Below are 15,036 nucleotides of genomic sequence, written 5' to 3'. Positions count from 1 at the left end.
TTCTCTCTTTTGATTTTCAGATGTTATACGTTTATACAATCTCATTAAAATTCAAATACAAATAAACTTAAATACTGAAAATCTGAAATTATAATACTTGAAACAAATTATTTTGGTACATTTATTAGCACAAAGATATATACTTCTGTGTTTCTTAAGATTCTTATATTTTATAAATTTGTTCTACGTAATCATTAAAAAACTTATATATAAGATTTTAATGGTCACCTTTCCAAACTGACTTGTCTCCCGATGGGACAGTGGTAAGTTCATGAACTTACAATGCTAAAATCCAAGGTTCAATTCTTAGCGGCGGACACAGCAGTCAGCTCATTGTGACTTTGATCTAAAACAAACAAACAAACTGACTTATCCGAACAATGAAGAATTTAACTATTCTCGCACCCCAGTGGCATACTGGTATGTCTGTGGACTTACAACTCTAGAAATCAGGTTTCGATACATGTGGTGGGCAAAGCACAGATAGCCCATTATGTAGTTTGTATTTAACTTCAGAAATAAATAAATTATTTTCTTAAAAATTCATGTTTTGTTTTTTCTGTTTAGTTCGTTTCAACAATATTTAGTTTGTTTGTTTTAAAGCGAAGCTACATTGGGCTATCTGCTATGTACACTGCAGGGAGTCGAACTCTGAATTTTTGGCGTACTAAGTATATAAACTTATCATTGTCTCATTGGGGGGCATAATATTTACTTCAGAGTTAATCATTTTGGAACATTTTTGTAATTTTGGTATTATTTCTCTTGACATTAATTCCATTTGTTTTATAGCTTGTCTCTGATCACCTTAAAACGTAACGTTTGAAATAATAATACTGTAGCAAGTTCTTTTTATCAAGCTTTGTACAAAAAGTTTGGAAATATAACATCCAAGACTATAAACACGTTAAATAGATTGTTGTGAAAGTACTGAATACTAAAATAGCTGTTTTAGTAAAAAAACTACATAACGGATTCTCTTCGCTCTGGCTCAGCATGGCCAGGTGATTAAGGTACTCGACTCGCAGTCTGAGAGTTGCAGGTTCAAATCCTTGTCACACTAAACATGTTCGTCCTTTTAGCTGTAAGGTCATTATAATGTAACGGTCAATCCCACTATTCGTTTGTAAAAGTGTAGCCTAAGAGTTGGAGGTGGGTGGTGATGACTAGCTGCCTTCTCTCTAGTCTTACACTGAAAATTAGGGACAGCTAGCGCAGACAGCCCTCGTGTAGCTTTGCACGAAATTCAGAACAAACAAACAAACTCTTCGCGCTGTCCACTGCGGGGAATCGAACCATGTTTTGAGCGTTGTCCACCAGGGGACAAAATAAGTGTAAAGGAACAATTATAGACGATATTATATTTGCAAAAGCGAAATATTATTTTTTTAAACAATCACAACTTAATTTTTTTGTTTGTTTGTTTTGAATTTCGCACAAAGTTATTCGAGGGCTATCTGTGCTAGCCGTCCCTAATTTAGCAGTGTAAGACTAGAGGGAAGACAGATGGTCATCACCACTCACCGCCAACTTTTGGGCTACTCGAGCACAAATAGACGAAATGCTAAAGCGAAATTTGTTGTTCTTTTTTGTCATACTTGATTATATCAAATTATATTTCCAATAAACTCTCTTTATTTACATATATTTTGCAGTCAGTGTAACTTAGCTTCATTTTGAAAAGTGTGTTTTGTACGTTAATTTTATGACTTTATTTTAAATCATGATTTGTAAGAAACTAAAGTTCTTCATCATCCTGTTTCAATATGCTAGAAATGCGAAATTTAAACTTACACAAACAAGTACTGCTGTTTTAGCCAGAAGCCAGTTTTATTGTTGTACTTTCTTCATTGAGTTGTTCACTAGGAAGATGAGAAAGTTCATGGCCGTATAATAATGACAACAACCCACTATCGTTACAGGGTTGTTCAGTTTCTAAGTTGATTGTCATGCAATTAACAATTTGTTCAAGACATCTACATTACAACTAGAACCCTCATGAGGCTAACTGGGAAACGGTAAAATGTTAATGAAATTGCGAGCGTAAACAGTCGCTTTGCAACTTAAAATACGCTATTTCTGATGTGGTGTATGCATTTTAAACATGAATATAACTTTTATTGGCACAAAAGTAGCCCTTTTACAAAGAAACAAGAGAAATAAGCAGTGTTATGTTAGTAAAACGAAAAGCAGGCATAGCAAAGTGAATTGTCAACTTACAGCAGGTTAGTCGTGACCAACTTTCACTATTATTTCTATGGTTGAAAATTCACCAATAGAACAGGTTGCCTTTCATATTAAAAGTTAGAATTTGAGCTTAGAAATTATGAAAATACTTTGTTCAGAAATAGCGATTGCCTTTCCAAAGGATGTCAGATGTCAAACTGTCGTATTTACAGATTAGCGTTTGTTGCCTCGTATTACGTAGGCTGAAAACATATAATATTGACAGATATTACTATCCATGAATGGCGTAAGATGTCTCGAGATTAATTAAATTGTGTTATTTCAAGACACAGTTTAAGGAAAGGTCACAACTTCAAGAAGACACTAAATAATTCATAGCTGAAATTTGTTTTTTGTTGTATACACGTTCTGATCTGAGTAAACAGTTACAGCAAATTTATTATCTTTTCTGGAATTTCAAACCCTTAGGAGGGAACGTGATTACACGCACACTTTAATTTTATAGTATAACTGAATAATTTACAAGAAATTTCTTTAGATAGCATGAAATTTCCTTAATAAAAAGGTTGAGACATTTCCTTAATTTTTTACTGTCAGAGAAGTAGAATACCTGATATTCAGAAAAGTGGTACTTGACCAATCCTATATCTTATATATATATATATATATTGTTTGTTTTTTGAATTTCGTGCAAAGTTGCACAATGGCTATCTGCGCTAGCCGTCCCTAATTTAGCAGTGTAAGACTAGAGGGAAGGCAGCTAGTCATCACTACTCACCGTCAACTCTTGGGTTACTCTTTTACCAACGAATAGTGGGATTGATCGTAACATTATAACGTCCACACGGCTGAAAGGGTGAGCATGTTTGGTGCGACAGGGATTCGAACCCGTGACCCTCAAATTACGAGTCGAACGCCTTAACCCACCTGGCTATGCCGGGCCATATATATATATATATAAAACACAAAAATCTGTGTTGCTGTCTGTTTATCCGTTACTTAACTGCTAACTAATCGTTGATTACAGGTAGTTTAGTTATCACAACACTCGAAGCATTATGATGTAACAATAATTGCAGTGATAAAGTATTGTGAAAGTGAACCCTAAATACCTAATATAGATCGAAAGAAGCACGAACAGAGATAGTTAAGCCCTTCATAATGAGAGATAATTTGTTAAACACCACATTCGAAAAATATCTTGATTATTATCACAAACCTATTGGTGCCTGGTTACATTAAAGAACAAATTATGTATTGTGTGTAAACTTTACATGAATTATGCCAGAAGATGTAAGGATGGATCATTAAGCCTGACTAGAAATGACTCGATTAGTCATACGTGAATCATTAGAATAGTGCGATCTGATAAACAGTTTATTTTCTGGTTTTATTATCTGTTTATGTTTAATAATTTTATTTCCATTATTTAATGAAACATCGTTGAGATTCCAGTATTCAAATGGAAATACATGAAAACAGATATTCGTCTTGGTGCAATTTGAGACGAATTACAGTGCTGTAATAATGAAACCAGCAGTAGATTTTTACAAGTTAGGAATAAAATTAAATGAATATTGAAAGGATTATTTATTGCGCTTTGAAAATTTAAAACAATATTGAAAACTATTTTTCTATGGTCATTGCACTTTCCATAGCTAAACGAGACAAGATTAGTATACCACATTAGTGACTTTCTATGCTTTATTAGTGGCTTTCTGAGTAAACATGATCATTCTGCAGTTTGTGTTTTTCTTACGGCAAAGCTACATCGGGCTATCTGTTGTGCCCACCGAGGGGAATCGAATGTCTGATTTTAGCGTTGTAAGTCCGTAGACTTACAGCTGTACACACGGGGGGCGTTCCGCTCTTATATATAAACGTTTTAAAACAAGCTGCATGCCAAGAAGAAGAACGTTGACATATAGAATATCTATATAATAAGATTAAGTTAAGTAAAAGACATTCAGAACTTAGTTTGCTCACCCTGCTTACAAAGAGGAATGGAAGCACACTCAATCAATATTTAAACATTTCTAACATATATTTTATCAGAAAATATTGGTTACGGTTCACAAATAGTTTTTGCATATGACGTATATTCTTGACTGTGTATAGCCCAAGTCCCGTCTGTACTAGAACTTTGTAGAAGGTCCTTGAAAGTAAGATTCAACAATAGTTGTTTTACGAAAGCGTGCTAGAACATTGTTGAAATTTCTACAAACTCGCGTGATTCTTATAAAAAGCGACTACCCGAGAGACCGAAGAAGGTTATTATTGGATAGGTACAATCAGTATGCTATAGGTCTCGGAAGCTATAAGTGTGATTAAGCCTATTAATCAGAAAACTGCAGAATTTGACCAGGAACGTTTATAGATTTCAAACATTACAAACCGTTCAACTTAAGTGTATTAATTTCAGACATCAGTAATTCTACGAGGACATTAGATATTACCGTCGGCGAAAGCTTACGCTTGTAACCGGTGCGAGGCCAATTAAGCTAGTTGGCTTAAGCAACGTATGACAGTATCAACTCAGAATTAATATGCTCGTGTTGGATCTGAATCTTCGATAAAATATTCAGTTCTAGACTAGGTATAAGACTCAGTATCATTTATAAGTTTGAAAACTCTTGTATATGAACCATCATTTGCAATAACTATTAACAATAATCGTTATTACAAATTGTATTATTTTTGTTTGTTTGTATATCAAAATATATTTATGTTAAAAAAGAAAGTTGCGTGTATCAAACTTGTTGGCAAATACTATAAATTTGATACATATTACCTACTGAATTAAAGTTAAAATTTTCGTTTATTAGAAATAGTAATACGTAACATAATAAATAAGAGACTCGTTTAAAATAAATTATAATAAGGAATAACTGTTTTAACCAAACAAGATAGGTTGCTACATGGAGCTAAAATTTGGTAACAAGTGAAATTTGATAGACGTGTTTGAGCTCCATGATTTAGTTGATACACAAACCTAGTTACTCATGCATTAAAATGCCTGGCATGGCTAGGTGAGTTAAGGCGTTCGACTCGTAATCTGAGGGTCGCGTGTTCGAATCCCCGCCACAGCAAACATGCTCGCTCTTTCAGCCGTGTGGGCGTTATATAGTGATGATCAATCCCACTATTTGCTGGTTAAGAGTGAAGCGCCAGAGTTGGTGGTGGGTGGTGACGACTAGCTGCCTTCCCTCTAGTCTTACACTGCTAAATTAGGGACGGCTAACGCAGATAGCCTTCGTGTAGCTTTGCGCAAAATTCAAAAACAAACAACCAACCAATTATGTTTTAAGTTACGAAACTGTATATGTTAGTATGCTGTAGAACATGCACGAAATTTGACACTAGTTAACTTCAAACATCTTCGTCCCACAAAACATGCTCGAACTTTCAGTCGTGGGGGCGGTATAATGTGACGGTAAATCCAATTATTCGTTGGCAAATGTGTAGTCCGAGGATTGGCTGTGGGTGTTGATGAATAACTGCTTACCCTCGTGTAGCTTTGCGCGAAATTTACAACAAAATCAAACAAACCCTTTATCCATATTTAAAGCCATAACAGACTAATATATTCAACTAGAATTATACGCTAATATGATATTAATTAAACGAATATGAATGCTACTTGGCACGTGAACCCCATCTACAATGCGTAATGAGTAATGATATATTGAAAGTCTCATAAATTTTAAGTGCCTATACAGCCTTCAGGATGAAGTAGTTTTGTAATTTATGTCGTATTTCACTTATAATCTATAAACAGCTAACTTAAGATTGCTTCAAATATCAATATATTTTTGAAATATAATTTCATTTTAAATTAATTTAAATATTATGGTTCATAGGATACAGGGAGGAAAGTTGTAAATAATTTATATCAAAAGCTGGAATGATCTTATATTCTTTATTTAACTATTGACTGTTAGAGGGCAGCACCATTTATTCCGGGAACGTTTTTAATATTCAGAAAATCTCTTTAAAAAAGAGAAAGGTTTGTAAGAAATATTGAAAAGAAGAGTGTGTGTCTTCTTATAGCAAAGTCACATCGAGCTATCTGCTTTGTCCAGAGAGAGGAATTGAACTCCTGATTTTAGCGTTTTAAATTCATAGACTTGTTTGTTTTTGAATTTCGCACAAAGCTACTCGAGGTCTATCTGTGCTAGCCGTCCTTAATTTAGCAGTGTAAGACTAGAGGGAAGGCAGCTAGTCATCACCACCCACCGCCAACTCTTGGGCTACTCTTTTACCAAGAAATGGTGGGATTAACCGACACATTATAACGCCCCCACGGCTGAAAGGGCGAGCATGTTTGGCGCGACCGGGATGCGAACCCGCGACTCTCAGATTACGAGTCGCACGCCTTAACACGCTTGGCCATGCCGGGCTTCATAGACTTACCGCTGTCCCAGCAGGGGACTGAAAAGAAACACAAAATAAATTACATTTCAGAATTATAACTTATAATTATAATTATAACTTACAGAAATAAAATAATCTGATTTTTAAATAAGGATGTTCTAATAATTAAACAGATAACTCGTATGATTTGTATCCACTTATTGTGTATATATATATATATATAGTTACTGATATTAATATTCAAGGCAGAATACAGTTTAGAATATTATAAACAGGAAGAGTATTGTTATCATTTCTGAGACCAACGCTGAAAATGAAGTACGGGCGTGGTACTAATCAAATGCACGCTTTAGTAGTCGACCATATCGGTGGCGCCGCCTATGGTTGGTTGAGCTGCTGAACAGTAGGAGAAGAAGGATTGCCTCTGGCGCGGTAGATTGTGGAGAGTCTGTATGAAACTTCCTTTCTCTTTGACCTTCCAGGTTCATTGTTTTACTGCTTCCATTGAAGGCGTCAACTGTTTTTGGTGACAGAACTGAGTGACGTTACTTTTTGATAGGTAGTGCAGAGTTTTGGATCCACACGTTTGTTTGTAAAGGATTTCGATAAGTAACTTGGTCGCCATAAGTGTTTGAAGCTGCGAGGAGCCAACAGATCACAAAATAGCTTTACAGAGCATCACAGTATCTGATAGTTTCAATTCATCTTAGGAATTAAACAAAAAATGAAGTTAGCGCTAGTCTTAAGCCTCGTGCTCAGCTGGACTGTTACAGCATCAACGAAAAGCGTTTACGAAGCGCTTGAAGGCGACCCTAGACTTTCTAAGGTAGGCACTAGGAGCACTTGGTAACAAAGTGTGGAAAATAGTTATTTTCTAATTTATTCATTACAACTTTACATGTTGTTTTTGCCATAGAATCAGGGTTAAAGTATGTGAAAGCAGGTATTCATCATACATTTCCCAATGCCATTCGTAACACAACAATATGTTTCTTTTTATATCGCGTTTTATATTTTAAATCTACTCTTATACAATTTTAGAGCAGTTGTATTGTGAATGATAATAGTATACCTTTCCGTATTTTACTTGGAGTGTATTTTGTGGCTGTTTGACATGATTACTAAGCGGAAATTAGGTCCTTTATGTAATGGATTTTATACTGTCCCGGTGGGGACAATTCATCTAGTTTCTCACCATTTAGGTTACAGCCATTTTGTTCTTATAGTATTATTACAACTAATAAGGTAATGGAATGTAGATAGGTGTATAAATAATGCATGTCCATTCGATATATAATTTTGGCAACGTACGTAAAGATGATTTATTTTTATTTGATAATTCAGTCCGATAACCAAACAAACAATAAAACACCGACGGTGTTAGATAACTAGATTTTAAAGCAAATTAATTTGTTATTGTTTTTTACGGCGAGAAGAGTGAAATGGATTTAGTGATAACTATCTACAACATTGTGTGTGTAACTATATATTTTGATGTGTTTATGATCACTACGCTTCAGAGCTATAGCTTTATTCTTACCACAGCTTAACACTTGAGAGTGTGGTGTTGCTTTCGCAACTTAGGAATTGGTTCATTTATCTCATACTAAATTATTCAGTATGTTACAAATAGCATATTTATCGCTCTGACTGAAACGGGTAGGACATTTAGCATCTTAAGCTTTGAGCACGTTATATAAACGACAGTTAATTCAGTTAGTCGGTTTAAAGCTGAATAAATAATCACATTGTGACGGTAGGTTCTCTTGTGGTCAAAATTATTGTGATTACTTTTGAAACCTAGAGCTATTTGACCTGGCTATTTAGACCCTGTTAGCTCTAGGTGGCGTTCAAGTTAAACCCACCAATAATTACTGAAATAACGAAAAAAGTAGCATTTTCGCAATCTAGCATAAAATAACAAAAAAATTGTCCTAGAACAAAACCTTGTTTGTTTAGTTTAGCATAGTTATACGGTGATCATTTGCGATTTGCACATCATGGGTATGTAAACTCGGTTTCTAGCTTTGTAAGCCTTCAAACTTACTGTCACGCCGTTTAAGGGGCTGCAAGAAAAGAATTCTCAATATTTTGTAAACGATTATAAGAAAAAAAAACTCATTTATTTTTAATATTTAATAACTTAGTGAACCTAATTCGAAATATGTTTTCGTATTGAAATTTGTCGCTGAATATATTTTGTTTTTCAATTCAAGAACGTTTAAAGACGTTTATACTAGTTATACAGTCACTGTGTAGTGTTATCAATTCTGAAATTCGTCACTTTACTTTTTATGACGATTTTTTATTTAGTTTTTCGTTTCTTTACTTAATAATTAAAAAATGGTAAAAATGTGTAATTTCATTTTTTAAATTCAATTTTAAGGCTATATTTCTTGGAATAAGCTACTTTAGAAGTCGATGGTTCAAATTTATATAATTGGTATTCCCCGATAGTGAATTTTTGTGTTTTAAAAAGAAAAACGGCTGGAGAATTTACGATCAATATTTTTTTTTGGCCAATATCCTTTGCCAGTCAGTGAGCTTCGTGGTGTTTTCATCAAGCTTACTGTTCAACCTTACTTTAATGGCAGTTCCCTCCATTATTGCTTGCCTGTGGGAACGCCGGGCTTTACTTGTGTGAAAAGCCCATTTCTGGTTGTACAACGATGCCCAATCGTTTGAGCTTCTATTTGTTAATCTCGAAATTCGAGGTTATTCCTATATTTTTTTCTTTTTCTTTGATTAGGTCATAACTGTTGAAAGATCAATTTTGTGTGTGTGTGTGTGTGTGTACAAAATATCTCAAACTATTATTTTGATACAATATTATTGAAAGAGAAAGATGTATTTTCTTAATTAACACATTTAATTTGTTTATATAAATAAAAATGACGAAGTTTAAAAGCAAGAGATATATAATTTTTTTGTCAAGATTGTTCTTATTCGGCATAAAAGATTTCCAGAGGTTTGCATTTGTTGTTAAATGCGTAGTTACACAATAGTCAGTCTGTGCTGCGTCCACAACGAGTTTTTAGCAGTTTGATCCACTGTGGAAGGGGCGAACGCGAAAGGCTAGAAAGTGTGACTGATATTTGGTATGCATCAGACGCTGAGAATCCAGCAAATGTTAAAATATGAGATACAACGGCAGTTGTCAACAAAGTAAAATAAAAAACAGATGTAAAATCGCATTTTTTGAACGGATAAAATTAAGTTAGGGTTAAACGGATTGTTCATTGTAATGTAAAAAGTGTACACTGATATAAAGTATATTTATGTAAAATAAATACAATATATATTTTTACGTCTCTTCTTAGGTTAATTTTCAAACCATTCATGTGTGTGTGCCACAAATATTCAAAAATAGAAAAAAAAACGTTTTTGTGTGTCGCATGACATCTTTGTTAATATTATTATAATTGAATGAAAAATTGCCAAATGAAATCAACCAGTAATATTTCGGGAAGTATTACTCAAGCAGTTTTTTTTTTTGTTTAGTCCAGCATGGTCAAGTTGTTCGGGTATTCGACTCCTAATCTGAGGATCGCGGATTCGAATCCCCATCACAACAAACATACTCCTTATTTTAAAAGTGACGTTGGGGGATGTTGTAAGTACTAGCAATCCCACTATTTATTGGTAAAAGTTGTCTAAACGTGGAGACGACTATCTGCTTTCCCTCTAGTCTTACACTACTAAATTAGGGACCTCTAGCCAGATAGTCCTCAGTAGCTTTGCACAAAATTCAGAGAACAAAGAAACAATTTTGTTTATTTTCATTTTTTCACACTTTCTGGGGAAAGTTTACAGTTAATAAATGGGGAGTAATGTTGGTCTGTTAACAACTGATGTTAATTCTTTTCACCACTGTAATAATCGCAAACAAACGAAAAGTCATAATTGAAAGTACTTGACCATTTAAGTTTTGTATCAAAGATTCAAACAGTCATTTTTTAAAGATTCAATCAATTTTTACAAGCGAGAAAGAGAGACAGAAACAAATGCTTTTCTTTAGAATAAAAACTATAGACTTTTAGTGTAGTTTATACCAAGGTCAACTACAGTCAAATCCAGGTTTAAATAAGTTAAAACCGGCAAAATTTTTTTAATGCCAGAAGTAAAAATCTGTAAAAACCTAAAACAAAGAACCGTAACTATTGAGAAGATGATAGAACATTGGGGAAAGTGATTATCCGAGAGTAAGTTTGTTTTTATTTTTAATTTATTTAAGCTGCAGCTGCGTTTTATATTACCATGTTTTCATTTTGTAAATCTACTACGTTATTCGAATTGTAACACTTGACTTTCGTAACAGATAGGAAATTGGAAGGCGTAACCTAATGTAGTAGCATTGATCGCAGAAACGTGCATTTCCATATTAAGTAATAAAGCATATTTAAAAAAAAACAAATTTTATGATACTCAGAACTATATTATTAACAGTTGTATTCCTTTTATGTTGATCAAATGCTTTTGAGGTTTAATACAAATATTCAATCTTTCATCAACCTTATTTTATATTAAAGGACACCCTTGGTCTGCTATGCCTGTTGGTTAAGGCGCTCGCTCAACTTGTAATGTAAGGGTCGAGGGTTCGAATCTCCGTCACACCAAACATGCTCAACCTTTCAGCCATGGGAACGTTATAACGTTACAATCAGTCCCATTATTTGTTAGTAAAAGAGTAACCCAAGGGATTGCGGTGGATAGTGTTGACTTACTGAGTTCCAACTAGTCGCCCTCACTAGTACAACGGTACGTCTACGGATTTACAACGCTAAAATCAGGTGTTCGATTCCCTTCGGTGGGCTCAGGAGATAGCCGATATGGCTTTGCTGTAAGGAAATACACACACACCAACTAGTCTATCATTGCTAAATTAGGGAAGACTAGTGCAGAGAGGCCTCGTGTAGTTTTACGAGAAATTCGAAACAAACCAAGTAAAATCTGTAGTTTGTGTATTTGACACTCCAGAGTTCAACAAAATCTGCCCCAAAATTCAAATACGGTTAATGGTGATGCAGTCAGTTTATATATACACGCACCAAAGGACGAACTGTTGAAAAGCATTGAACGTTTTTCGTGAAAATAAAAATAAATGTTATGATAATTAATCACTATTTACTGATGAAAATTACCTTTATAAATGTATAATAGTAAAGTTACTATTCCACACTTGCCTGAAAAACAACAGCCGTTGCTCATTACATATACACCAAATTGTTGAAGCTTAAATGATGTACAAGTTTTGTGTCTGCACCAAGTTGAATAGAGCGTTTAGATGACAGCATCGATTTTGTTTGGAAATGAGCTAATACCCTTTGAGCTATATAACATTCTTCCCTTCGCATGTTCAATAACAAAAAAGATTTGGCAAAGCTATGATAACTTTCAAGTCAAATTTAAATAAAGATGCTGGTATTACGCCTTATGAGCAAAGAAATTCTTTTTAGGATTGATTATTTGTTATCTTATGCATTATTCCGTGTTTTTTAAAATAAAATTCAGACGCTCTTTTCGTTTTCCTAAGGTAACTAAAATATTTCAATTAATTTGATTAAATAATAAATCATTATTTTCAGTACCTATTTGTAACAAATAAAATTTTATTCTTGGAGAAATTATTGTTATTATTATATATTTTTAGCGATATCCAAATGGTACGATGAAAAGTACCAGCAAAGTTTTCACGAATTGTGATTACGTATCAACGCAACGTGAGTTTATTACTGCTATGTTATAGTTATGGGCTAGTGTTCAACATTGTACTATAAATATGTAGCAATACCATGTAATTCATGTTGGTTTAAAATAACGAGCTTTATTCTCCCATTTGTTATGCACATGAACGTTGTCTCCAAAGTATCTCAGGGGAACCTAAAACGCGTATTATACTGTAAATTTTAGTGTTGAAAGTATATAATACATACTAGTATTATTATATATGGTTGATATCTGACTATGGACATTAACCTGATTGGGCATATTAAGTACAAGAAGAAAAACGATTTTAGAACGAATGAATTGCAAACACAATTGTAAATCATATATATATATTAAAGATTTCTTTCCTTTTCCACAAGAAGTGACACAGATGAGAGAATCAGTGACGTGAACGTCTAATGCATTCTTTGATTGGTCGTACCCTCTGTTGTTAACTGTAGACTCGCCTATTCAGAGATTACCAGCATAATCTGTGTTAGCAAACTCAAGAAATATCACCAGCCTCTTATAATGGTGAAATGTATATCATATCTAAATAGATTTAGTTTACTATATAGTGAAGTAAAATTGATTCAAAACCACCATAGATAAAATTACATATCATTATAATTCAATCATTGTTATTTTTTAAAATGTTAGAATTTACTAAAGCTATTTCATAGACTAGGCTCAAATGTTTGGAAAGAGTCAGACACTGACAAGTGGACAGTGTGTTTAGCTTTAACTGTACTATAGGGTGAGAAACAATGTAATAAACTTTGTAACAAAATGCAGCTACGTTTCAGACAGAGGTGTCAAACGTAATAGGTTCATGACTTAGATATTATAGAGTTTTTCTTGAAATAAGCCTGCAATCTAATATAAATTCCGTGTGTTAACAGGACCTGGAAAGATAGGCCATCTGTTGTGATCAGTCCAAACCTTTTTCACAGATTAACAACAACAAAAATTACCGAAAGAAATGGCAACTTTCCTGTTCGCATCAATTTTCCTTTCAACCTTTTGTCTTTGTTTTTGAAATTTGCGCAAAGCTGCACGACGGCTATTTGTGCTAACCGTCCCTAATTTAGCAGTGTAAGAATAAAGGGAAGGCAGCTGGGAAGATTAATTATCACCACCCACCGCTTACTTTTGGGTTACACTTTTACCAACGAATAGTGGGATTGGCAATGACTTTATAACGTTCACAGGGCTGAAACGATGAACATATTCGGTGTGACGGGGATTCGAACTCGCGATCCTCAGATTACGAGTCGAGTGCCCTGACCACCTGGCCATGTCAGACCAGCCTTTTATGTTAAATGCGTTTTTCATTCTGTGATTTTAAAGGTCTTACGCTCTCTATACAATACTCTGCTTTATATTTTCTTAACTCATAAATTATTTCTCATGTTTTTTGTTATTATTAAAATCCAATTAAGCCTTTCCTTTATTTTAAAAGTACGAAAACTCAGGAGGTAGAATTCCAAATACTAGCGAAGTGAATGCTCAGTGTAACTCTTTGTAAATAAAATTAACTATAAACTACATTTTACACGTGAAAATGTTTGTGTCTCACTACTTTTTAAGGAGTTAAAGACTCGGTTAAGAGTTTCCAGTGCATCAGTCTGTGAGAAAATGACATGATTATTCAAGTCTCATGTTGTTTCGGTTGTTGCTGAGTTTTAAAGCATTTATGGTAAAAATAGAAAGAAACGATGTTTTTTTTTTTTTTACGATCATTGTAATCAAGTGTATTTTTTAATACTTTTAAATCAGCTCTGGTTGGGTGTGGCCTAGTAGGAAGCGCTTCTGGTTTGTGAATGAGAGGAGTCACGATTCATAGTCTGTTTTGCCACAAAAACGCACTCAGTACTTTAGGCTCTGGGAGCGCTATCGGAACGAGTTTAATCAGCGTTGGGAAATAGATGGTATTGACTAGCTGTCTTCTCTTTGGTCTACCAGTTCGAAATCTGAGGACTAGTCACAAACAATCCTTGTTTAGTTGTTTGTTCTAAATGAAACAAAGATATTGCTATCACCCAGTATTTCCTTTAAGATCTCTGATTATGGGCCACTTTATGTGGGTCGATATCTTCTGCATGTTGAAACTTGCGTGCGCATCCATGTCGTTTGGTACTGTGCACGAAAATGTCTTATAAATATATCAAAAAAACTATTAATGACAACTGCTGAGACTGCCTTTTAGTGAGATACTTTGTCTTTTATGTTTATTAGTTATTTTTATAGCACACTGATGAATATTTTTATTTAGAAATAATTATACCAGTGAACAGTTAAATAACGTAGTTAATGAAAATTTACCTGACCACTGAAGTAGACTAGCATTAAAAATGATTTATCAACGTGCGCATGTGACCACCATTAACTAACGTAGTTCGGAACTATTAGGTAGTTTCATATGAAATGGCCAAATATTGCTAAGTTGAAGAGTGAGTGTGATTAGAATAAGTTGAATACAGTAATTTGACTGTATGCTATCAGTATTGACGATAGTGATGTGCTTTTCAGTTGTCCGTCACAAGTTGTATTATAATTGTTTCTGTTTTTCTTTGGAACTCTATACAATATAATGTCTTCAATACAATTGAGGCTACTTTTTGTGTGAGTTCAAATAGGGAAAAAAACGCAGCTGGGCCGCTGTAAACATCAATTTGGCTGTTGGACAAGGAGTTACTTCTCATCAGCTGTTTCGGAGTTGGTTCCAGAAATTTTGTTCTGGTGATATAAACCTCGAGGATGGCCTCA

At 34.1% G+C, this 15,036-nt stretch overlaps 1 protein-coding gene across 1 annotated transcript in view; it reads left to right on the top strand.

The window, feature by feature from the left end:
* Positions 1 to 6,940: 6,940 nt before the first annotated feature.
* Positions 6,941 to 15,036, top strand: part of LOC143225648 (fasciclin-1-like) — a 127,701-nt gene continuing 119,605 nt past the window's right edge. Inside the window, exon 1 of the mRNA XM_076455445.1 lies at positions 6,941 to 7,387. Coding sequence (XP_076311560.1) covers positions 7,286 to 7,387 — 102 coding nt within the window. The 5' untranslated portion in view covers positions 6,941 to 7,285. The remainder of the gene's footprint in view (positions 7,388 to 15,036) is intronic.

Source organism: Tachypleus tridentatus, chromosome 9, assembly GCF_004210375.1.
Source record: "Tachypleus tridentatus isolate NWPU-2018 chromosome 9, ASM421037v1, whole genome shotgun sequence".
NCBI lineage: Eukaryota > Metazoa > Arthropoda > Merostomata > Xiphosura > Limulidae > Tachypleus > Tachypleus tridentatus.
Note: the sequence above shows the minus strand (reverse complement) of the source record. Positions and strands in the feature narration are given on the sequence as shown.